This window comes from Tachysurus fulvidraco, chromosome 19 (assembly GCF_022655615.1).
Source record: "Tachysurus fulvidraco isolate hzauxx_2018 chromosome 19, HZAU_PFXX_2.0, whole genome shotgun sequence".
In the NCBI taxonomy this organism is placed as follows: Eukaryota; Metazoa; Chordata; class Actinopteri; order Siluriformes; family Bagridae; genus Tachysurus; species Tachysurus fulvidraco.
In genome coordinates this window covers 19,134,977-19,161,782 of record NC_062536.1, presented here as the reverse complement: position 1 = coordinate 19,161,782, position 26,806 = coordinate 19,134,977, and the positions used below count along the sequence as shown (strand labels likewise).

The window sequence follows — 26,806 nt, the reverse complement described above, 5'->3', positions numbered from 1 at the left end:
CAACTGTGAACTCATCGCTTGTAAGAAGAGAGTTTTCATTAAAGTACTGGCCATCTACAGATGATCTGTATTCATGTAGCACATGGACTTCTTCTGACATAGCATGCTTTAACACGTCAGTTTCGTTAAGCAACTTCTGTATCATGGGAAGAACAGAGACATATTGTTGTAAGAATGGGACCTTTAGTAGGAGTAGGTACAACACACATGAGGAAGGACTTAGTAAGATGGTATTGCAAGCTTGAGCTTTTTGAAAGGAAGTATACCTTATAAGGAATACAGCCGGTTGCTGACCACAGGGTCACCGACTTTGAGAGAAATGGTGGAGAATGTTAATTTTGTGAGAGAGGAATGGAAAGGAATGTTGGTTTTAAAGTCAGTAAGAATGGCATATTGGTGAAAGGCTTGAAAATGTATAAAAGCTTATCTTGAAGTACATTGTGTGTGCATTCTAGTGTGAACAAGCTCAGTACATGCTATACTCTGTGTGCATCAGAGAACAAACGCAAGCTTACACTTATTTATTAGGATATTACTAATATATTGTTATAATCTTTGCATTTTAATTACTTTTACTTAATACTGTTTGATTATTGAAGATTTTATTTGTAATTTTCTTTTATTTTACTTTACATATATTACACACATTTATCTGTATTTTGTTGCTTTTAATTAAAACAAGGCCTCCCGTTGTGAGGACCCTGAAAAGACAAAAAGGTCTAAGTTTGTCTCCTTCATTTAAAGATTCAAACAATAGATTTGGGGGAAGAACTTGAACCTTTGTTAGAAGACCGAGGGACTTTGAAAGAAACCTGCGTTCAAGGTGAGACCAACTCTGATAGTCGATCTTGTGTTTTCAAAACTAACCCGTGCAAACTAGGACACATCCCTTAGTGGGATTGTGGACTGGTTTCCTATCCAATAAAAAAACAAGTGTCACTATTGGACAAGTACGTCAGTATAAATTACTTCAATATGAAAACATTAGAAAAAGTTTCCACAAAACATTCAATGGGGTTTACCAGTGGAAACTCTCTGAGTACACCGGCTGCTCTCTTTTTAGCAGTTACTAAGGATCCATCTTTGGCAAAAAATGTCATGATATTACTTTCTGACACAGCACTTGTAACAGCTCTTACAATGGTTTGATCCATGTCTGTATGTATACTTAACACGGTCCTGACTCTGTTGTGCAATAGTGGCTGTGATAGCTTATGAATTTGACAAAGTCATTAAGATCATTATTGCTAGGTTCATCACTCAGCTCTTCTAAATCCTCTAACTCATCAGCATGTGATATTTGCTCTTAATCATCAGGGCTTATAAAATCTTGACAAACAATTTAAATCTCTGAGTTCTGTTCTTTGTGTACTTTACTCTTGTGGGCTCTGAAAGTGGAGTAGACAGCACTTGTCTGTAAGGACACATGACTTTATGATTTACTTTTAAATGTGCATTACGCAGGTGAGTGAAGTAATCAGCCTCAGAACAATACTCAGCAAACCCACATGACAAACTGATAAAGTTAACTGGTACATCTGCACTTGGCTGTTGATGTGATGATTTGGTGTGAAAGAAGGATAAATGCACTTTTCTGTCCTCACAAACAGCCCCCAATAAAAAACCCTAAAAACAATGAACAAATGACTGAGGAACTGGATTGGGGAGCGAGTGGGATCGTGTCTGCCGCACACGAGTGAAAACAAACTTGTTAACTAAAAGGTTAAATGTTTTTCACTGCTCACAAACATGACTTTAATGGGGAGATAAAGAAAAAACAATGAACAGAAAAAAAATATTTCTGCCAAATTCAGATGCAGATCTGGTGTAATTAATTTAAATAAAAAAAAAATACACAACTTAAAGTAACGTTAAACTTTTTACATATCTCACTGCTCTAAACTGAGAAACCAGTGTGAGGTTTTTTTTTTTTTTTAAGAAATTCATAAAGGGGTCAATTACCTATAAAGTTCAGGAACCTTGAATAAAAATAAACCTGCAGATCTAGTGTAAATAATTTAAATAAAAAAATATACAAATTAAAGTAACTTTAAACTTTACCCATCTAATAATGAAATAAAAAAGTGTAGATGATAACGTCTTGGGGGTCACAGGACATTCATAAAGGCCATTTGGGGTCAATTACCTATAAAGTTCAGTAACCCCTCAGGAACCCCTGTTCTATCTTCTCTTCAAACACAATCAGCTTTGCAGCTCATGTGCTAATGTGGTACATCAAAACAAGTACTTTCAAAATGCAGCATTATTTTGTGTTATAAAGTCTTTAGGTTAGAGAAAATACAGAGATCTTCCTTGTTTCCTACCAAGTTACAGTTCTGATTGTGTTTGTAGAAAAGTTTGATCATCAAATCATCAGAGTGATCATGTCATAAACAGCACAACCTTTAGACATGTATTTATCTGTGCTGAATTTGATGAAAAAAGAAGTAAAGCTATTTATTACATGTGAGTTATGTTGATGTAGTTTAGTGGTAGAGGTGGGTGTGGTTAAATTACATTAGTGTAGAATGGGACATACGGAGCAGTCAAGTGAAAGTTTGATACTTTGCTATGCAACATGTTCTTGTGCCAATACACTGATACTCAACATACAGAAGGTTCTGCAAATAAGTTGTATGGAAACGTTTGTTCTGTGAGACTGAGTGAAGTGGGATTCATCAGGAGCACAAGGGATTAATCACACTTTCTGTAAGACCTGGTGGGATTAGTCAAACTTTACATGTGGTTGTTATGTTCAGGTTGTTGACTGTGCTGCTGATTTTTTGTCTTTGATAACTTTATAAAGAAAATCCTAATCTAATAGTTTTAACTATAATAAATACATCCTTAAGATAATTAATACACAGTTAATCAGAATAATCAGGAATTGTTTGTATGCAGTGCTGTATAAAGTACTAGAAAGCAATACTATTTTTTCTAGAAGTAAAAGTACAAGTATCGTACTAGAAAAAGACTTTGGTAGAAGTGAAAGTTGCCTTTTAGAATATTACTCAAGTAAAAGTCTTAAAGTATCTGATATTTACTGTACTTAAGTATCAAAAGTAATTTTCTGATATTTAATGTACTTAAGTATTTGAAGTAAAAGTAAAAAGTAAAATTTCAGTGATTTTCAGTAGGCATAAGAGGCACTTCATCCGGTAGGAAGAATCTTTCATTCTAATGTACATTTCTTGCAAATACGGCCAAGGGTGTATAACGTTATCTTCTTCACTCTGTTCACCGAGTTCAACGCTATCGTCGGGGTGGTCGTCTACGGTAACGGGAGGTCCTCAAGTCGGTGCCTCCATGGCGGTTTCAGTTGTGCTTCCGCTACCTTTGGTAACATTACGCTGAAATAGAGCATGCGGAGCTGCGTAATGCAATCTAGGGGCAGTGATTGGCCAAACCTCCCTTATTGCAGTCGTACACATTTCTTCTGATTTTATTTTGTAGTAACGAGTACCGAAGATGCTTGGTGGAAATATAATGTAGTAAAAGTATACATTTTATCTAGGAAATGTAGTGGAGTAAAAGTGAAAGTTGACATGAATTTAAATAGTAAGTTAAAGTACAGATACGTGACATTTCTACTTAAGTACAGTAACGAAGTATTTGTACTCCGTTACATTACAACACTGTTTGTATGTGAGAAACGTGGGCTGTGTGTGTGTGTGTGTGTGTGTGTGTGTGTGTGTGTGTGTGTGTGTGTGTGTGTGTGTGTGCATTAGTGAGTTAGTGTGGTGTGTTTTCTCTGGTCCACAGTGTGTGTCATTGTGCTGTATCACATCCTCCCCCTCAGCACCTGCAGTCACTCCCAGCTGCAGCAGTGTTTCTCTGTGCAGTCTCACTGACCGAGGTTTTTGTACGACGCTCTAACACGGTGTTAACACCGGGCCACTATGTGCACTCTGACAGTAGTAATCTCCTGTATCTTCAGTCTGGACTCCTCTGATGGTCAGAGTGAAGTCAGTATTAGATCCACTGCCACTGAAACGATCTGGAATCCCTGACTGTCTGCTAGTAGCCAAGTAGATCAGGAGTTTAGGAGCTTCTCCAGGTTTCTGCAGGTACCAGTGTAGATAGCTACCACCATGCACACTGCTACTGGTTTTACAGTTGATGGTGACTGTGTTTCCTGCAGCAACAGTTTGCACTGAAGGAGTCTGAGTCACAGTCACCTGACCTCTGGATCCTGAAGAGAAACATAGATTGTGTTTCTGTGCTCTAAAGTGGTGTAGAATTAGTATGAAATGAAGTGTGTGAGGCTGTGAGTTGATGTTAAACTCTCACCTTGAGTCCAGAGGGCCAGTGTGCAGATGAAGACGCTGATCAAAGTCATGGTTGCTGTGGGTGAAGTTGCTGAGCAGCAGCTCTCAGTCATGAAGTGTTAAAGTCACAGGGCTATAAACACTCACAGAGCACTGAAGCATGGGCCACCAATGCAAAGTGTGTGTGTGTGTGTGTGTGTGTGTGTGTGTGTGTGTGTGTGTGTGTGTGTGTGTGTGTGTGTGTGTGTGTGTGTGCACTAGAGTGTGATGGAGGTTTTTGTACGATGGTTTCATTAGAATGTATCACTGTGGTTGACTTTTGGTGGAGGCTCCAAACTCATTGTGAACAGTAAGTGTGTTTTCTTCTTTTTAAAACTAAACCAGTTTAGTTCATTACTAATTCCATGAAGAAATAAACTTAAACTAGATGATTTATGTTTAGAATGACATCATTGATGTTATTGTGTATTATTATGCTGTGTTGAGGAAAACATTTCAGTATCAGAACAGATCCCATATAAATGTTCTTCAACATTCAACAAATACACAATAATTGATGTTAAATATGTAATTAATGACACACTTGCTATATATTCAACATGCAATAACTCTGCAGTTACTCTATAATAAACATTTAATAAATATAGTGACTTTGTGCTGATGTCAAATCCAGATGAAAGCTGCTGTGTGTGTTTGTGTTAAACATGAATATTTCTGTAATCAGCTCATTTGGATTGCTGCAGTAAATATGCTGAAGGTTTGAACTATAAGTAATAAGACTTGTTATGAGAAAGATTTTTTCCAGCTAAATGACAGTGTGGACATGTTTGTTTTGTCTCTGCACTGAAACTGAGGTCCAATAATAATAAGTACTCAATGAACTCAGTCATGAAGTCCAGACTTATAGACTTTATACTCTGTAAGATCAGTCAGTTCCACAAAGTTACAGAAATATTTCGAATCCTATCTAACTGTGTGTGGTGGTGTGTGTGTGTGTGTGTGTGTGTGTGGGTGTTGGTGTGTGTGTGTGTGTGTGTATGTTTTGTGTTGCTTCTCCACTCCAGCTAGTCCTGTGGTGATTCCCTCTGTGTCTCTGCTCCCTCCGTCCCCTCTGCAGCCATGTGAAGGATCGTCCATCGCTGCTCTGCCTGCTGTCTGGCTACTCTCCACAGGGGGCGCTGGTGAGCTGGACAGTGGACGGTTGTCCGAGGTGAAGAACGGGGTTCTGACCAGCGCTGAAGAAGAGAAGGATGGTCGTTACAGCCGCAGCAGCACCTGACCCTCAGCAAAGACCTCTGGGAAAAGGGGGAGGAGTTCAGCTGTAAGGTCTCCCATAACAACGCCAATCATCCAGTCACGTTCAGAAAGAGTCAGTGTGAAGGCTAGTGGATCCAAGATAGAGTTTAACATAGAGCTGCTTATCATCCATCCTAAATAGAGTTTCAATTCTACACAAGCTGACTTTCTGTCTTACTCGTTCACTGTCCTGTTGCTCTCCTGTAGTTTTGCTGAAATAAAGCTGAGTTTTGGACGTTGTTTGTTTCTTTTATTCCAGTTAATAGTGATGATCAGTGTGATGAGAGAGAGTGGGATTAGCTGTAGATTCAGTGCTGTGTGTTGTGCTTCAGTGAGTTTGACTGAAGGAAGTCGAACATCTGGTGAACTTTCTGCTCTATTCTGGGAGAAATGAAACTCTTCAGTCCTGTTCATGTAAATCTCACTTCCACCTCACTGCTCTCTCCATCTACCTCATTCTGACTAACACTAACACTGACAGAATCAGTCATTAATTTAACCTGATCGTGAGTTAATACTTGGTTTAAATTCTATTATCTGAACCAGATTTTCCTTTCAGATGATACAGGGCTACAAAACTAGTGTTCATCAAATTACATTTAACTTCAGATTTACATGAAAACACTGAACTCTTCATTATTAAATAGTGCATTATAAAACTATATATAGCTAATAATTGGCCCCAATATAGGCTTTGTTACTTAACCATTTAGCATAGAAAACTGCCTCTTGTTTAAGTTTAATCTCTAGCACTAGCAAAGATCAATGAAATCTGTGTTGTGTGTGTGTGTGTGGTGTGTGTGGGTGTGTGTGTGTGTGTGTGTGTGGGTGTGGTGTGTTTCATCAATTTTATTAGCTGATCTTGTGTTTTAAAAGGATTTAATTCTGAAGTAACTCCCCATAAGTAATATATGCTGCCTGCGCTGCCCTGATACTGAAAACACAGCACATTTCAACTCCCTGAATGTACTGGAAAGCGGAGGAGTGCAGAGCTGCATGGTTGGAGAGCGGCCTAAAACACATTAAAACTAAACAGAATTATAGCATTCACGGTGAAGTCTGCAGATGAAGTGTTTCAACCCTCATTGTGGCCAGGACCCGACAGCGAAATACTAGTTGCAATAGCAATGTAACAAAGTGTATATAAGGAAATGTCTGAAATGTCATCTGGGTGTGAATTCACTAGAGGCAAGCTTAGTATGTTATACTCAGTTATTGCTAATAGCGAGTGCATCATAAAACGAACGTAAGCTTACACTTGGAGAGTGTTTCTTGGTTTGTTAGTATCTTTGCATTTTAATTACTTTTACTTATTCTAATACTTTTGATTATTGAAGGAGATTTTATTTGTAATTTTCTTTCATTTTACTTACATATATTACACACATTTATCTGTATTACGTTGCTTTTAATAAAACAAGGCCTCCATTGTGAGGACCCTGTAAAGACAAAAAAGTCTAAGTCTGTCTCCTTCATTTAAAGATTCAAACAATAGATTAAGTAGAAGAACTTGAAGAGGATCCTTGTTAGAGACCGAGGGACTTCGAAGGACACCTGCGTTCAAGGTAAGACCAACTCTGATAGCTGATCTTGTGTTTTCAAAAATAACCCGTGCAAACTAGACACATTCCTTAGTGGGATTGTGGAAGGGTTTTCTACGCAATCCGAAAACATGTGTCACTAAAGGACATGTATGTCAGTATAAATTACTTAACATGTGATGTGATTTTGTAGCTATTTACGGCCTTATGCCCTGCCTCACGTGTCTGGGGTCCTGAAGTGATTGTTAATTTTCTGTGCAAAAATGGAGTTTGGGGGGGGCTTTCTTCATGGTTTGGAAAGCAGAAGCCCTTGAGTGACCTGAGAGTTGACAGTTTGCACTTTCTGTACATAAAAACATCATCAAAATTAAATTAATTTAAAATATAATAAAATGTATAACAAGACCAGGATCAATAAGAGTACATAACAGAATCAGATGAAGCATCTACACCTTATCGCCAAGCCATTTAAAATCCTTTAAAATCATATATAAACATAAGCTCCATAAATTTCAGGCAGCATGAACAGCACATTTAAATCCTTTTTTTCCCAGTTCGGTGTGCACCAATGGAACAGACAGTAGGACTATTCTTGTGATGGAAGGCTGTAGCTACCCACATGTTTCCTACAGATGTAGATCAGACACAGGATAGATTCATAAATGAGGACATGGCAGTGTTTTAGTCTGTGGATGGACAAGGCAGAGCATCAAAAACGAGAATACAACACACCATGATGAGCAATGTCTTTTATGAAGGTAGTGCCTCTATGAAAAAAATGTAAAAGCTTGTAACATTGAAAAGATGCATGCATATATATCACAATCTCAATAATACAGCACAAGCAAAAGAAAGGCAGGACTGTTTGTCATGGATGGTTTGGACTTTTCCCTGCCTGAACACCAGGGGGACATTCTGTAGGCTTTGTTTATGTCTTGTGCCAGTGAGTGTGTTTATGTTTTGGAGGATGTCACCAGCCAAATCTACTTTTTTTGTTTCCTCTGTGACCTGTGGCATCACTCCTCACCTGTTTCTGAGGGGTCGCTGCTTCACTTCCTGTATTTCGTGGAAGACGCAGCCCCACTTCTTGCATGCCAGGGATGTCCAGGCCTGATTTTTTTTCTTTTTTTCCCTTTCCTTTTTTGTGGACATTTTAATGCTCCTGTGGGGTAGATGGCTTGGTAACAGCATTTAGCAGAGGATTTTGCCCTTCTGCTCGGCTGTGGACTTCGCATAGCCCTTCTGCTCGACTTTTGCTCCCCCAACTTGTCTCACTGTGTTCCTCGCTTCACCCTACATGCCTTGCTGTGTTCCTTGCTCTGTTCCTTGCACTGTTATGGACATCTTGGACTATTCCCTGCCTGAACACCAGGAGGACATTCTGTCAGGCTTTGTTTATGTCTTTGTTTGTGTTTTTTTTTTTGGGTTGTATTTGTGCTCACGTGTTTGCCCTGCCCGATCCTTAATTTGTTCCCACCTCTGCACACCTGTTCCTTGTGTTTCTTTGTTTGTTTCCTCTATTTATATCAGTGTCTGTTTGTGTGCTTTCTGAGACTAGATGTTTCTTGTATGTCATTTATAAGCTATTCTTTTATATTCTTTTCATTTTGTTTGTAGATATTGTTAATTTTCTTAATAATGCCCCTTTTTATGTTATCCCTGTATTTGTGTCCATGGAGATGCCTGTTTTTCTGACATGGTTTTAAAATATAGTCCCCAGATTAAATTCTTTTTTCCAGTTGCTGTACATGGGGCACAAAGCAGAGAGTGTGTTAAAGGACGCTGTGATGCCTTTGGCCCTGTGGCACACTTTTGGTTACACTGAGTGAACAGGAGGTAAGATCTGCTGACTGTAATCATTGAGTTCTGTTTGAGAGAGCAATAGTATGTTTAGACAGTCCAGTGCTGATGAGCTGATGGTATGATCTACAGTATTGATGCTTTGGACAGATCAAAGAACAAGGCTGCTCAGTGTTGCTTGTTGTCAACAGATTTGATTAAATCATTTAGTACTTCTAAAGCTGCAGTAATTTTTCTGTGCTGCGGTGTGTTTTCTGAAACCATAAAAAAATCAGACAGGATGTTATTAGCTGTCATGGATCAGCTCGGACTTCTGGCCATGTGCTATTGTTGTTGTCATGTGTCTGCTCCACCTTTGTCTGTTCCTCCCTGTCTCCACAACTGTCCCTGATTGTCTCTTGTATTTAAGTGTGTCGCGTTGCCGATGGAGGGCGAATCATTTGTGTGTGTGGTCACGTCTAGTCGTGTTAACCGTTGTTAAGTGTCGTCATTTGTATTGTTTATTCCGCGTATTTTACCGTGTTGTCTTTATTGTTTATTAAACCCCTGTCATTTGAAACTATCCTGCGTATGGGTCTGTCTTCCGCCTACCCAGACTGTGACATTAGCAAAAATTAATTGATTGCTGACAAGTGATTTGAGAACTTTAACCAGGACAGACAGCTCAGAAATGGACAAGTAAATATTTAAGTCAGCATACCTGTGCTGCTAAAGAGACAACACTGTACTGTTAGCCTGGATAAGTTGAATTTACTTGGAGCAAACTTGTTGACCTAAAGAAATAAAGTAATGTGTAATTGATAACTTGAGAAAACGTAACTTAAAAATTCCAGCCCATCTAACAAAATCTGTGAAGAATACTCCTGAGAACATTTTCCCCATAAAACATGCTATATAAAGTCTATACTAATATAACATTAAAACTATAGTCTGCATTCATGCATTTGCATTCACCTGCATTCATTCAAAAATAAAAGTTATTATCTTCAATTGAACATCTTACTTACAATCCCAAGACTAACCTTCTTTTCTCTTTTTCAAGGGACCTAATCTCTGAAATTGTTCTTCTTCTGCAGATATAGTCAGTGTAAGGAAACTTGTGCAGAAACGTGTTATTCTCAAAGTGAAACAATGCAAAGATTCTCAGATCAGGAGGAAGAACTATGGACCTACTGATCAAAATAAATAAAAACAAACCTTTGGGTTGACCAACCAAACTTTGAAATGACCATGTAATATCTTGTTGATGAAGCCACATTACACTGTAACTGCAAGCTGGTTTTTTAGAGAGTGAATTTTAGATGTCAGCTCACCCTTTTCCCAGATTAAGAAATACATGCTGAATGAAGTGGAAAGTGTTTTTCATATACTTCAGATAGTCCAAGTGCAGGGCATAAGTGTTGCAGATTTCATGTAATTAATATAAATAAAAAATATACAAATGAAAGTAACTTTAAACTTTTTACTTATCTCACTACTCTAGACTGATAAACCAGTGTGAGGGTTTTTTCACAAGAAATTCATAAAGGGGTCAATTACCTATAAAGTTCAGGAACCCTGAATAAAAAATAATTCTGCCGATCTGTTGTAAATAATTTAAATAAAAAATATACAAATTAAAGTAACTTTAAACTTTACCCATCTAATAATGAATTAAAAAAGTGTAGATGATAACGTCTTGGGGGTCACATGACATTCATAAAGGCCATTTGGGGTCAATTACCTATAAAGTTCAGGAACCCCTCAGGAACCCCTGTTCTATCTTCTCTTCAAACACAATCAGCTTTGCAGCTCATTTGCTAATGTGGTACATCAAACAAGTACTTTTCAAAATGCAGCATTATTTTGTGTTATAAAGTCTTTAGGTTAGAGAAAATACAGAGATCTTCCTTGTTTCCTACCAAGTTACAGTTCTGATTGTGTTTGTAGAAAAGTTTGATCATCAAATCATCAGAGTGATGATGTCATAAACAGCACAACCTTTAGACATGTATTTATCTGTGCTGAATTTGATGAAAAAAGAAGTAAAGCTATTTATTACATGTGAGTTATGTTGATGTAGTTTAGTGGTAGAGGTGGGTGTGGTTAAATTACATTAGTGTAGAATGGGACATACGGAGCAGTCAAGTGAAAGTTTGATACTTTGCTATGCAACATGTTCTTGTGCCAATACACTGATACTCAACATACAGAAGGTTCTGCAAATAAGTTGTATGGAAACGTTTGTTCTGTGAGACTGAGTGAAGTGGGATTCATCAGGAGCACAAGGGATTAATCACACTTTCTGTAAGACCTGGTGGGATTAGTCAAACTTTACATGTGGTTGTTATGTTCAGGTTGTTGACTGTGCTGCTGATTTTTTGTATTTGATAACTTTATAAAGAAAATTATAATCTAATAGTTTATTAATAATAAAAATGTTGTCAGTGTCTTTAATTAATGAATGTTAATGTTATGTGCATTAGTCAGTTAGTGTGTGTGTGTGTGTGTGTGTGTGTGTGTGTGTGTGTGTGTGTGTGTGTGTGTGTGTGTGTGTGTGTGTGTGCATTAGTGAGTTAGTGTGGTGTGTTTTCTCTGGTCCACAGTGTGTGTCATTGTGCTGTATCACATCCTCCCCCTCAGCACCTGCAGTCACTCCCAGCTGCAGCAGTGTTTCTCTGTGCAGTCTCACTGACCGAGGTTTTTGTACGACGCTCTAACACTGTGTGAACACCCAGTTACTACTGATCTGATGTTCACTCTGACAGTAGTAATCTCCTGTATCTTCAGTCTGGACTCCTCTGATGGTCAGAGTGAAGTCAGTATCAGATCCACTGCCACTGAAACGATCTGGAATCCCTGACTCTAATGTATCAGCAGCGTAGATCAGGAGTTTAGGAGCTTCTCCAGGTTTCTGCAGGTACCAGTGTAGGTTGCTACCACTAGCCACACTGGTTTTACAGTTGATGGTGACTGTGTTTCCTGGAGCAACAGTTTGCACTGAAGGAGTCTGAGTCACAGTCACCTGACCTCTGGATCCTGAAGAGAAACATAGATTGTGTTTCTGTGCTCTAAAGTGGTGTAGAATTAGTATGAAATGAAGTGTGTGAGGCTGTGAGTTGATGTTAAACTCTCACCTTGAGTCCAGAGGGCCAGTGTGCAGATGAAGACGCTGATCAAAGTCATGGTTGCTGTGGGTGAAGTTGCTGAGCAGCAGCTCTCAGTCATGAAGTGTTAAAGTCACAGGGCTATAAACACTCACAGAGCACTGAAGCATGGGCCACCAACTGCTATTCTGGGAAAAATGTTCATGCAAATCTCTCTTACACCTCACTGCTCTCTCTCTCTCTCTCTCTCTCTCTCTCTCTCTCTCTCTCTCTCTCTCTCTCTCTTGATTGTCTTCTCATCGTGGTCTGACACTTGTCATGATCCACATCATGAACCTTATTCTGAATTAATAATCACACAGCAGGTCTTCAACACTACTACTGAAAAACTGTCTGTAACTTTATAAGGAATCAGATTTACACTTAATTCATGTCATTTAGTCTGAGACAGAACAGCAGCAGTAGGAGGAGGACAATCCTACAGAGTACAGAGGATTCATAACTTTGTGAGATTTTACCAGAACAGTTTAAACAAGTCCTGGATCCAGCTGCAATCATGAATCTGGTCTTTTATGAATTTCCAGCTGTTTAGCAGCTGCCTGATTTCAGCATTGAATGTATTTAAGGTGTCACACTGCACCCTGGTGGTTAAGATTCATGTAAATCTAGACACGTTTTTAACTTAATCTACAACCAACACAACTCCCATGATCCTCAGTGTGTAACTTCATCACATGATCTGACAGCCTGCTTCTCTTCCAAACCTGTGAGCTTTAGTTAGGGGCTCCTGTCTTTGCCCGTTTGTCACCTTCCCTGAACAAACAAAACGAACAAAGATGGAAGTGTCCAGACACCTGATGCATGCATAAGACGAATTCAGTTTAGAGTTAATGACTTGCAGAGTACACATCTCCATCTTGGAGCATGCAAAAATGAAAAGACGATTTAGGACAAGCCAAGCTCTGGATCATATCTTTGCTGAAAATGAGGCAGAGGACAGAGAACAGCATAGTGATATGGACAAGCAGGTTTCTGTTGACAAAGATGATGTAAAGTATTAACAGAAGACACAGACACTTTTGAGTCTGATGAAGTGGTTGCCAGTGCTGAAGCTGCTCCTGCTCCTGCTGAAACATTCAGATCCAAAAGTGGTAACATCTATTGGAGCTCAGTACCTCCTGCCTTTCATGGCAGGGCAACTGCTGCAAATGTCATCAAAATCTACAGATTTACACAGGAAAACTTGGGAGTGGCATCCCTGAGAAAAAACAAGGGAAACATGTAATACTCAATATGACTACTGGACTGCAGGATCACAATATCACGTTTGACATTTTTTTTTACCAGCTTTGACCTTGGACAAGAACTTCTTAGAAGGAAACTTACCATGGTGAGTAAAAAATAAAAATAAACCTGAGTTGCCCATTGAAATTTTGCAGGTGAAGCACAGGACTCCTCTTTCTTAAAAATTCATTTTTACAGACACCACCACTGTTGTTTCATATTGTCCAAAAAAAACAACCGGAATGTCGTACTTATGTCCACTTATCACAAAGATGCAGCTGTGTCATCATGAAGTGACAAAAAGCCCATACTGATCCTGGACTATAATAAAAACAAAGGAGAGGTGGACAACCTGGACAAACTGACTGCCACACAGAATCACCAGCAAATGACCAGGAGATGGCCAATGGTTGTGTTTTATAACATGCTAGATGTTTCAGCATACAACACATTTATGTTTTGGACCCACATCCACCTAGGGTGGAACCAAAAAAAAACAAGCAAAGAATTTTTCTTGAGAACGTAGGAATTTCCATTGTCAAGTCACACATTGAGCGAAGGGAACGGCTGCCCCGAGACCCAGCCGCGCGGCCTTGGTCAGACAGCTACAGAGTTCACCTAGCACCACATCCACGCCATCAGCAACACAAAGAGCATCACTGCCTGCCAGAGGTGGCAAAAGTACACACATCCTTTACTCAAGTAGAAGTACAGATACTCATTTTTTAAAAGACTCCAGTAAAAGTAGAAGTAGTGACTACACTCTTACTCAAGTTAAAGTAAAGAATTATGGGCTCTGACATACTCCGATACTACTACCTGTTTAGTGTCATGCTGGTAACTGGACGTCATGTTTTATATATACACACACACATATAATTATTCATTCATTCATTCATTCATTTTCTATCGCTTTATCCGAACTACCTCGGGTCACGGGGAGCCTGTGCCTATCTCAGGCGTCATCGGGCATCAAGGCAGGATACACCCTGGATGGAGTGCCAACCCATCGCAGGGCACACACACTCTCATTCACTCACGCAATCACACACTACGGACAATTTTCCAGAGATGCCAATCAACCTACCATGCATGTCTTTGGACCGGGGGGAGGAAACCGGAGTACCCGGAGGAAACCCCCGAGGCACGGGGAGAACATGCAAACTCCGCACACACAAGGCGGAGGCAGGAATCGAACCCCGACCCTGGAGGTGTGAGGCGAACGTGCTACCCACTAAGCCACCGTGCCCCCCACATATAATTATATATATATAATTTTGTGCAGATGGATATTTGTGTTCATCAGCCACAAGAGTGTTACAAAAGGCAGGCACTGATGTAGGTGAGGTAGGGTGGAGTCAGCGTTCACATTCATCTCAAAGGTGTTCAGTAGGGATGAGATCAGAAAACAACCACATATAGCAGGAAACGTCAGGTGACCCAATACTTTTGGAAATATAATGTATACCAAGTGTATCACCAAGGCCATATCCCAAACTGTAGGGAGATTCCAGATCTGTCCTTGAAAACAACTCAAAATTATTGTGATGTTTTACAAATGACAAAATTAATGTTCATTAAATTAAGCACTTTGTGGTTTTTTTTTCAATGAGAAGAAATAATATTAAAACTAACGAGTCCGTATGGAAAATGTAAGAAGTAAAAAGTACAGACATTTGTGTAAAAATGTAACGAGTAAAAGTAAAAAGTTGTCCGAAAAATAAATAGTGGAGTAAAGTACTGATACCAGAAAAATGTACTTAAGTACAGTAAGGAAGTATTTTTACTCCGTTACTTCCCACCTCTGCTGCCTGCGTCCCCCTCCACCAGCCCTGTATCAACCAGCACAGCCACAACCCACTGAGGACACCTGATTCTAAAAGAAAGCGGTGTCAGGTCTACCCTAGCAATAAGGACAGAAAGACAAATATATTGTGCTTCTACTGCAAAATATATCTCTGCAAAGAACACACTAAAAGTGTCATTTTTGCCACACATGCATCTAAACACTCAAACATACTCCTGCATATTTTTGCACACAAAGGCTTTTTTGGATTTAGAAGTAATATGTAACCTCAGGCTTAGGTTAATGTAATTAATAACTAATTGAACCTTCCTATTGTCCCTGGGTCTTTTTGACCCGGATGGAAGATTTTAATGTGTCATAACGGGTTTTCTTCCACATATTTGCCTGAAATTTACCAGGATTGTCCCAAATTATGAACTTTGCAAGCAAAATTAATTGTCTATTTTCGTTGGTCTATGTATTCAGAACAATATATACTTTGCGCCTTGGATCTGCTTGGGTCATTTTGACCCGGCCACATTTAGTGGGGCAATAGGTCACACTTTTGCCCTTTTTAACCCGATAAACATACATACAGACACAAAAATACACACATAAAATGTCCACTAACACACGCACCCAAAACACACACTAACACCCTCCCCCCCACACACACGCAAGCACACACACACACACACACACACACACACACAAACACACATTGCACACGCATTGCATTTCACACGCATTGCATTTCATTAGGCCTCCAGAAAAGAAAAAAAGGCAAATATTTGTAAATATTTGTAAATATGATCTACCAAAATGATGCTACACACACACACACCCACGCACACACACGCGCACACATATGCACACACAAACACACACACACACACACACACAAACACACGTATTGGGCATTGCATTTCTTTAGGCCTCCAGAAAAAAAAAGCTAAACATTTGTAAATATTTCTCACTTTTGATGTACCTTTGCCTAGCAGAGGGCAAATATGTTCTACCGAAATGATGCTACACACACACACACACACAAACACACACACACACACACACACACACACACACACACACACAAGCATTGGGCATTGTATGGAATAAAAACACTGTCAATAATAATCGTACGTAATACAAAACCATTTGTTCAAACCATTTGTGTGTAAATTTTTATTTAGTTGTGCGTAATTTAAAACTATTGTACGTAATTATGTTTTTTGTGAAGTTGGATCCCAAAACCTACGGCCACGACAGCTTACAGATACGAGATTTTGTGTGTTTGTTCAAATACGACTCCAAAATGTACGACTATGACAGTTTACACACACAACGCTTGTTTTCACAACACCTCTTTTTCACACACGAAAACGGTCTGCGAAACAACTGTCAGAAATACGTCATCACGTTCACAGGCATTACTATCCGAGGGAAGATAAATCGATTCCACGAAGTGCACATGTGCCCCGCCCTCTTCTAAAATACTGCCGCCGAAATGGCGTGTTAGTTATCATTAATAACAGAGAGAATTTTGTGCTAACACTTTAAAATAATGGTTTTTATTTTATTTCTTGACTTTTACAAGCCATTTGTTTCTGTTGAACATACTTTTTTATTTGAAATCTTAGATTTTTTAGGTTTTGGGAGTAATTTTTGTAAAATAATAAAGATGTTTTATACTGACATATAGTTCTGTGTCCCTGAATCCTAGTATAACTCCTAGGTTTGAAGTGCTCCGTATTAGGCAGGGATGCCTGATTTCTCCCAAACTGTTTATTCTGGCCACTCAATCACTTATATTACTCATTAATCATAACGCCGATTTGCATGGGATCTCAATATTTGACAAGGAATTTAAAATTAGTCAATTTGCAGACGACACAGCAATCCTTTTAAAGAATAAATTCATGGTTGATGTTGCCCTAAATTCAGTCTCTATTTTCTCTAAAGCTTCAGGATTTACCCTTAATATTAAAAAATGTGAGCTACTTCCCATTCACTCATCAACGGACTCTATCATCTCTTCAATTGAGGTTAAAGGCGGAGTGAAATATTTAGGAATAGTTTTGTCTAAAAATGCTATTAGAAGAGAAGACATTAACTTTTCTAACCAGTTAATAGATACGAGGAAATCTTTGAGCCGCTGGAGTCACTCTGTCTAAATCGGATGGTATTTCCAAAATAATCTCTCCATGCCACTCCCTGTATGTTTCTACAGTTAATGTTAAGAAAGCTAATTCGATCGTTTTCCAATTTCTGTGGAAAAACAAAACTCATTACATTAAGAAATCACAGCTGGTTAAAGACTATGATGTGGGTGGTATTAAAGCATTGGATTTTGAAGCAATGTTTGGGACATTCGAGATTAACTGGTTGAAAACATATCTATCACAACCAGATTCTATGTGGTTTCACATACCTAGAAATCTATTTAAACAAGTAGGAGGGCTTGATTTTCTTTTGCATTGTGATTTTGAGGTGACCAAAATTCCAGTTATGTTGTCAAAATTCAACAAACAAGTTCTTCAATATTGGAAAATGATATTCACCCATAACTTTTCTCCTCATGGATCTACCTTATGGAACAATAGGGTCATTATAATCAATAGGAAATCACTGTTCAGGTATGATTGGTATGAAAAGGGATTTGTTTTTGTGAATGATAGATGACAAGGGTATCCTTTTGGATTACAAAGCCTTCCTAGACAAATAATATTTGAACTGTACATATAGAAAATACAATATGATATGTAAAGCAATACCTGCACCGTTATTACAGTTAATTCAAAACACATTGTTAAATGCAAGTACAAGACCCTTACCAACAATACCAAATTTAGTTATTAATGATTGCACTTTATTTCACAATAAATGTAATAATAAATGTATTAGTGATGCTTTGAAATCTATACAGTATTGTTATTTGGTTACAACAGAGGAGTGTGTATACAGATTCTAAACATGGATACATTGTCCATAAAAAAATCACATTTTAATATCATTAAATGGCCCATTTCCACAAAAATTAAAGAGACTCACTTTAAAATAATCTATAAGATATATCCAGTCGCTGACATTCTTAGAAGAAGATTTAAATTTGATGTAGACCCTTGTGTTTTTTGTGAGGTGGCTGATGAGACTCTGGAACACATGTTCTTTTTTTGCCCCGTATCTAACAGTTTCTGGTCTGAGATACACAATTGGCTGTCACTTAAGATGGATAATATCCCTACTTTCAACCTGTCACACATACTCTTTTATATGAACAATACAGATTCATCAGTATCTGATTTACTCAATATGATTATTATGATGGGTAAATATCATATTCATTGCAGTAAGTGGAGGTGTTCTAAGCCTTCGTTTGTTTGGTTTATGAATGACTTTAAACTGTTATTTTCCTCACTGAAAAAGATCAAATCTGCTAAAATTGCAAGGAAAATGCTCTCTCCTTGTTCTAGATATTTGCTTTCTACCTTCTTTAGCCGTTTTTGATTTGTGTATTTAAGCGCCCCCCCCCCTATACTCTTTGTTCTTTTTTTAAGAGATTCTTTTGTACAGTGACAACATTTGTATTGTATATACACATGTATATCCTGTTCCCTAACGAGAGTTTTGTATGTTGGTGCTTTTGGTTAATAAAAATAAATAAATAAATAAATAAATAAATAAATAAATAAATAAATAAATAAATAATGGTCTGTTGGTAACGAGTGACTATGCAGGAAGTAATAGGTAGTACTGCATTAGCACTGAGCTTAATACTACTAACTAATATGGAAGCAAGATGAACTGTTGTGATTAGTAATTAAGTGGTTCTTTATTACTTTATCATAAATAGCAAGTAGTTCTTAATCAGGATATTTTTATTTGGTAATTATTGAATACCAAATAAAGAATTACCTTTGTCCTAAATGTGCTATTACTTATACTGCTTAGTTCATCTTGCTTCCATATTAGTTAGTAGTATTAAGCTCAGTGTTACCTATTACTACCTATTACTTCCTGCATAGTCACTCGTTACCAACAGACCATTATTTTAAAGTGTTAGCACAAAATTCTCTCTGTTATTAGTGATAACTAACCCGCCATTTCGGAGACAGTGGTTTAGAAGAGGGCGGGGCACATGCGCACTTCGTGGAATCGATTTATCTTCCCTCGGATAGTAATGCCTGTGAACGTGATGACGTATTTTTGACAGTTGTTTCGCAGACCGTTTTCGTGTGTGAAAAAGAGGTGTTGTGAAAGCAAGCGTTGTGTGTGTAAACTGTCATAGTCGTACATTTTGGAGTCGTATTTGAACAAACACACAAAATCTCGTATCTGTAAACTGTCGTGGCCGTAGGTTTTGGGATCCAACTCTGCAAAATTTAAATTTACACACAAATGCTTTGAATTAACTACGATTATTATTGACTTTTTTTTAATTCTATACATTGCAATACATTCGATCTCCAAAAAAACAAAAACAATCATTTGTAAATATTTCACACTGTTATATACATTTGTCCAGCTGGGGACAATATCTTCTCTTTTCATCTACCAACAATCTTTACACACACACACACACACACACACACACACACACACACACACACACACACACACACACACACACACATGTTGTGTTTTCTAATTCAAATCATATTTGTTTCCTGTCTCTTATTTATGAATTTAGTTGCATCAGTCAGCTTTGGCCTGGAGATATGCTGAGTAATGTTTGACATTTATCAGTCAGCGGTTATCCAAAATAATATGTAATAATTTCTGCTTATTTTACTCAAAACATGGCAAAATAAGGTTTATTGATCATAAATTAAGTATAATAAAAAACATAAGTAGGTAAACAAAGTTTTATTCACATGAAAGTGATAATTGTAGAATTTTTGATTTATAAGCATTCAAGTCAATTCGGCCTGGAAAAAAACAGGTTTTATTATTTACTGACTTTAAAAATGGTCAAAATGGTTTCAAAACAATCTCCTTCCTTTGAAATATACCAGCTTGTAATTCAGCATCAACTTTTGTGCCTCTATCGTGAAAATAATTCAAAATTTCTGTTTTTTTTTTTTTTTTTTTACTAAAGAACGAGGTATTTTTGTATATAAATAAGGTTTATTATACCAAATATAATTTGGAAACAAGTTAGACTAAAAAGGTGAAGAAAAAAAAGGCTATCATATGTACATCATTTTTAATAAGAGTCAAAACAGACAAGGCCGAGTTGACTCAGTGCTCCTAATTTGTATAGGAGGACAATAGGAGGGTTAAGTATTAAGAAATTAAAGCTGGGCTAGTATCAGAAGCTCTAGATCTGACAATGGAGCCTGAAATATTAAACGGTCATCAGAGAACAGACAACACAAAACAGATAAATTTGAAAATTGTATTATACAAAATGAATGGCAATTATTTACATCCCCTGCCTTCCTAAGTCGGCTTCCTGAGTGCACAATAAAATCAAAATAAAACCTCAAGTAAAGAAAGAGTCCATGGAAGTTCTTGATGTGTGTGTTTCCTAGAGTAAGTTCTCTTCATTACCCGGGTAGGTTTACGTGTGTTCTTATCTGTATCACAAATGAAGACACAGGATGATGCTAGTTCCAAAGATGCCACGGCTGGCCACACCGGGTTCTCGATCCGTTCACTTCTGCGGTTGGCTCGCCACTGACCGCCAGGGTCAGATTCAGATGGTCTATCCCTTTCTAAAAACCAATCAGAGGTATCTTGAGAAGCTCGCTGCCATGCGGCTTAACTCTCTCTCACACAGTCCTTGTTTGCTTTCTAGCAACATCTTTACTGGAGGAAAAGCGTGTTTGTTTTTACAGTAAGTGAACTCCCTGGGTGTATGCGCCACCTGCAGGCAGAGTAGAGAGTTGCACTCCAGTTACCTTGTGTGGGTTACAAATAGATTTCTATTGGTTTGATTTGCTTAATTGTTTGTTTGACCTTGTAAATCTACATTTTGTATTATTAATTGTTCTGCTTTTCATTTTATATTTGTATTAATGTTCTAGTTTAAAAAAAAAAAAAAGACTTTTTGTGAACTAAAAATATATGGGTCATAATTTACCCGTAACACCATTGATGCTAATTTAATTAAAATAAAATAATAAATATATATATATATATATATATATATATATATATATATATATATATATATATATATATATATATATATATAACAAATTTATTTAAGAGGTGTGTCCTACGGTAATACCTCTCAGTAATAGTCAGGAAACAAAACAACATTTCATTTATTTTTGTAATTCCTTTGAATTTTATCATTCACACCAAAATAGTAAAACCAATCTTTTTATGGATAAGGAAGCCTAACATGGTATCTAAGAGGTAAGAAACAAATCATATGATAAATAATTGTTTTGATGCAATTTTATGACTGATTTAGGACACAGTTCAAAACTGACCCGTTAACATAAGAGATAGTAACAAAGAGCTAACATAAGAGGAAGGTTAATAGAACATGAATATAAATCACAATCCTCCCTTTTTTCCTGTTCACACAAACCTGTGTTCAGTCCTGACTACCAGCATTAAGGCCAATGTCCTGAGTCAGGTCATGACCCATTTACTCAGAGAGTGTAGACTATATCACCATGTAGAGCTTGGAATGAACACTGACTCTCTTACTGTATGTATATAAATTTGATTTAAACATTTTTCTTCAAATGTTCCTGTCCATTCTGCATCGTAGTTCAGTTCCATTGGGCTACCTGGAGACACCTGAGAGGATTCACCTGCAAGAAGGTCCTGATGACTCCATTTCCTCTGCCACTGCTGGACCTCAGGGGTGATTTAAACAGATCAGGACAAGACTAGAATCAGGATAGAAATGAACTTTGGGATTCTCAAGACTCACTTCAGTAGTTTAAGGCTGTAAAGTGTCGACCCATCCAAGGCAGGTGACATGACAGTGGTGCACAGTAGAAGCAGGATTAGGAAGGAGAAACTCCCTGATGTGCTGCATCCTGTCACCGTGGACCAATCAGAGGGCAGGGCTGTGAGACAGAACTTTTACTGAACAATTCTTCTGTTACTTAATACATTTATGTTAGAGTTCAACATCACACATTAAACAGTGGAGACAGTCTTTATTTCACTAATTATAATTATATTTCAGAAAAAAGTCACATTAAGAAGTAGATTAAAGCACATTTCAACATGACAAAACTACACCGTTTATAAATCTGTTCAATTTACAGATTAATTTATTAAATTAAAATGATTAATAATGACTAATAATTTACTGCTGATTATTTCATTTCTTATTACATTAACGTCAAGTGTCTTGTGAATTGTAATAAAATAAAGTTCCACATTTATAGTCAGCTGTTTTTTCACACTCACCCTGGCAGCAGTGACAGTACTGATTTTTGTCCTTATTGTTTATCTTGAATTCTTGTTCTTCTGCAGCAAAATGTACAGATTTAACACAATACATCTCCAGTTTGTCCAACAAGTATTAGAAGCAGTGTGAGATGTGTTCTTTTTAAAGTGAATGTACACAGGAGCTGATGATGGAAGTCTGGATCACATTAACGAGTTGTTAACACACATCATGATACCAATGAACCCAGTTTATGAGTGTTTGTGAAGTGAAGTCGGCTCTCATACTGAGACCCCAAGTCTGCTGAGCTTGTTCTGTGGAACAGTCCTCAGGTGGGATTGGTCAAACTCTGAACAGGAGCAGGAGGTGATTGGTCAAACTGTCTGTAGAAAAGGCTGGGATTGGTTTCTGTAAGAGTGGGCGGAATTGTTTAATTATTCTGCAGGAGCAGATGGGATTGGTCAAATGTTCTTCAAGAGAGGATGGGATTGATCACACTTTATGCAGGAGTTGGTGTGGTGGGGTTTCTCAAAGGTTCTGCTTAAGTGGACAGGATTGGTCAGTTATTCTGTAGGTGACAGTAATATTGGTCAGCTTTCTTCAAGAGTGTGTGTGAAGGGTTAAACTTCATGTGTTTGTGGGTGAGAATGGAGATACTTTGAGCAGGAGAAGTTTGGGACTGGTCAGGAGCAGACAGGACTGGTCAGAGTTTCTGTGTGGTTCTTGTAGTGTTCAGGTTGGTGACTGTGCTGATGATGTTACAGTGTTTTTGTGAAATCTCTACAGAAAACCAGTTTTTTACATTTCACACTGAAATCATGTCAAAAACCTACAAATCACTGATGTTACTAATAATGTAGAAATACAACCCAGTGCCTTACAGAGTTTCTAATGAATGTCATCTAGTTACAGATAAAGAATCATTGTGATGTTTCACACAAACTGCTGTAGAACTCAAGGTCATCAGTGCAGATCTGAAATAAATGTATAGATTTTAAAAAGATATGTTTTGTCATATTTTATATAATTCTCTGGTTTATACTGGTTAAAAAATGTTAATTAATTCTTCTCAAATACTTTCTTAATAAACACGACATGTTCGGATAAAGTCCTAATTTGGGTATTAAAGTTAATGAAATAATGAAATGGAAAGTCTATATTAATTACACTAAGAACACTTATAATAATGTGTAATAATTTGTGTTTGTTGTGTGTGTGTGTGTGTGTGTGTGTGTGTGTGTGTGTGTGTGTGTGTGTGTGTGTGTGTGTGTGTGTGTGTGTGTGCATTAGTGAGTTAGTGTGGTGTGTTTTCTCTGGTCCACAGTGTGTGTCATTGTGCTGTATCACATCCTCCCCCTCAGCACCTGCAGTCACTCCCAGCTGCAGCAGTGTTTCTCTGTGCAGTCTCACTGACCGAGGTTTTTGTACGACGCTCTAACACTGTGTGAACACCAAGTTACTACTGATATAATGGAAACTCTGACAGTAGTAATCTCCTGTATCTTCAGTCTGGACTCCACTGATGGTCAGCATGAAGTCAGTATCAGATCCACTGCCACTGAAACGATCTGGAATCCCTGACTCTAATGTATCAGCATCGTAGATCAGGAGTTTAGGAGCTTCTCCAGGTTTCTGCAGGTACCAGGCGAGAGCGCTACCACTAGCCACACTGGTTTTACAGTTGATGGTGACTGTGTTTCCTGGAGCAACAGTTTGCACTGAAGGAGTCTGAGTCACAGTCACCTGACCTCTGGATCCTGAAGAGAAACATAGATTGTGTTTCTGTGCTCTAAAGTGGTGTAGAATTAGTATGAAATGAAGTGTGTGAGGCTGTGAGTTGATGTTAAACTCTCACCTTGAGTCCAGAGGGCCAGTGTGCAGATGAAGACGCTGATCAAAGTCATGGTTGCTGTGGGTGAAGTTGCTGAGCAGCAGCTCTCAGTCATGAAGTGTTAAAGTCACAGGGCTATAAACACTCACAGAGCACTGAAGCATGGGCCACCAATGCAAAGTGTGTGTGTGTGTGTGTGTGTGTGTGTGTGTGTGTGTGTGTGTGTGTGTGTGTGTGTGTGTGTGTGTGTGTGTGCACTAGAGTGTGATGGAGGTTTTTGTACGATGGTTTCATTAGAATGTATCACTGTGGTTGACTTTTGGTGGAGGCTCCAAACTCATTGTGAACAGTAAGTGTGTTTTCTTCTTTTTAAAACTAAACCAGTTTAGTTCATTACTAATTCCATGAAGAAATAAACTTAAACTAGATGATTTATGTTTAGAATGACATCATTGATGTTATTGTGTATTATTATGCTGTGTTGAGGAAAACATTTCAGTATCAGAACAGATCCCATATAAATGTTCTTCAACATTCAACAAATACACAATAATTGATGTTAAATATGTAATAATGACACACTTGCTATATATTCAACATGCAATAACTCTGCAGTTACTCTATAATAAACATTTAATAAATATAGTGACTTTGTGCTGATGTCAAATCCAGATGAAAGCTGCTGTGTGTGTTTGTGTTAAACAATGAATATTTCTGTAATCAGCTCCATTTGGATTTGCTGCAGTTAAATATGCTGAAGGTTTGAACTATAAAGTAATAAGACTTGTTATGAGAAATGATTTTTCCAGATAAATGACAGTGTGGAACATGTTTGTTTTGTCTCTGCACTGAAACTGAGGTCCAATAATAATAAAGTACTCAATGAAACTCAGTCATGAAGTCAGACTTTATTAGACTTTATTACTCTGTAAGATCAGTCAGTTCCACAAAGTTACAGAAATATTTCAGAATCCTTTCTAACTGTGTGTGTGTGTGTGTGTGTGTGTGTGTGTGTGTGTGTGTGTGTGTGTGTGTGTGTGTGTGTGTGTGTGTTTGTGTGTGTTTGTGTGTTTCTCCTCTCCAGCTGGTCCCACAGCTCCCTCCGTGTCTCTGCTCCCTCTGTCCCCTCTGCAGACGTCTGAAGGATCGTCATCGCTGCTCTGCCTGCTGTCTGGCTACTCTCCACAGGGGGCGCTGGTGAGCTGGACAGTGGACGGCTCCGAGGTGAAGAACGGGGTTCTGACCAGCGCTGAAGAAGAGAAGTACGGCCGTTACAGCCGCAGCAGCACCCTGACCCTCAGCAAAGACCTCTGGGAAAAGGGGGAGGAGTTCAGCTGTAAGGTCTCCCATAACAACGCCAATCATCCAGTCACGTTCAGAAAGAGTCAGTGTGAAGGCTAGTGGATCCAAGATAGAGTTTAACATAGAGCTGCTTATCATCCATCCTAAATAGAGTTTCAATTCTACACAATGCTGACATTTCTGTCTTTACTCTGTTCACTGTCCTGTTGCTCTTCCTGTAGTTTTTGCTGAAATAAAGCTGAGTTTTGGACGTTGTTTGTTCTTTTATTCCAGTTAATAGTGATGATCAGTGTGATGAGAGAGTGGGATTAGCTGTAGATTCAGTGCTGTGTGTTGTGCTTCAGTGAGTTTGACTGAAGGAAGTTGAACATCTGGTGAACTTTCTGCTCTATTCTGGGAGAAATGAAACTCTTCAGTCCTGTTCATGTAAATCTCACTTCCACCTCACTGCTCTCTCCATCTACCTCATTCTGACTTAAGAGAATCAGTCATGAAGATCTTCAACACCGCTGCAGAAAAATGGGTTTGTGTTCCACCTCTTTAATCAGCTGATATTGGGTTTAAAGCATGGGTGTCAAACTCATTTTGGTCTGGGGGCCGCATACAGCTTAATCTGATCTAAAGGGGGCAAGACCACTAAACTAATAGCAAAATTACATAGAGCTAACAATAAGTCCACGTTTTTCTTTGTATTAGTGCAAAGAAGAAGTAAATTATAAAAATCTTTATATTAAATGAATTGTCCTTTTACAAAAATATATTATGAACAACCTAAGTAGTATGTGCAACAACACTTTTACCCAGTTTAACATTTTTTAAGGGCATTATGCATAAAACTGAACACAGTTATTGTACAATGGTGCAAAACATTTAGTCACAGGTTTGTGGAACTTAAAAACACTGTCCTGCATTTTAACATAAATCAAACTTGAAAATATAGAAATTGTTTAAAATCCAATTTCCAATTCAGGGAAGTAATTCTGAATACATGAATTGACTCCACTCACTTAAAATCTTAAGTGGCAGCAGTTTTAAAAAGAAAATCTTTGTAAAAATTGTTAAGTTATACATAAGTATGAATGTTTTTTAAAGTAAACAAATTTATTTTATTATTTTGCCCCTGAAACTTGACATCTTTTAGCCTGCACAAGTGCATCATTATTAGGCATTATGTCCTGAGTAGCAGCCAATTTTAGAATCTCATTTAAAAGGTGGGGTCTCCGATATTTGAGAGATGCTTTAGAAAACTGCT

The 26,806-nt window shown here is 38.0% G+C and overlaps 1 long non-coding RNA gene and 2 gene segments (V, D, J or C); 1 reads left to right on the top strand and 2 right to left on the bottom strand.

The window, feature by feature from the left end:
- Positions 1–11,492: 11,492 nt before the first annotated feature.
- LOC125139517 lies at positions 11,493–12,108 on the bottom strand. The segment is given in 2 exon segments: positions 11,493–11,923; positions 12,022–12,108. Coding segments are annotated over 2 exon segments (372 nt in total).
- Positions 12,109–23,752: 11,644 nt separating this feature from the next.
- LOC125139514 lies at positions 23,753–24,338 on the bottom strand. The segment is given in 2 exon segments: positions 23,753–24,178; positions 24,277–24,338. Coding segments are annotated over 2 exon segments (372 nt in total).
- On the top strand, positions 24,101–25,804 carry LOC125139528. The gene is made up of 2 exons (XR_007138551.1): positions 24,101–24,601; positions 25,337–25,804. It is a non-coding gene; the product is annotated as an uncharacterized LOC125139528 (long non-coding RNA).
- Positions 25,805–26,806: the final 1,002 nt, after the last annotated feature.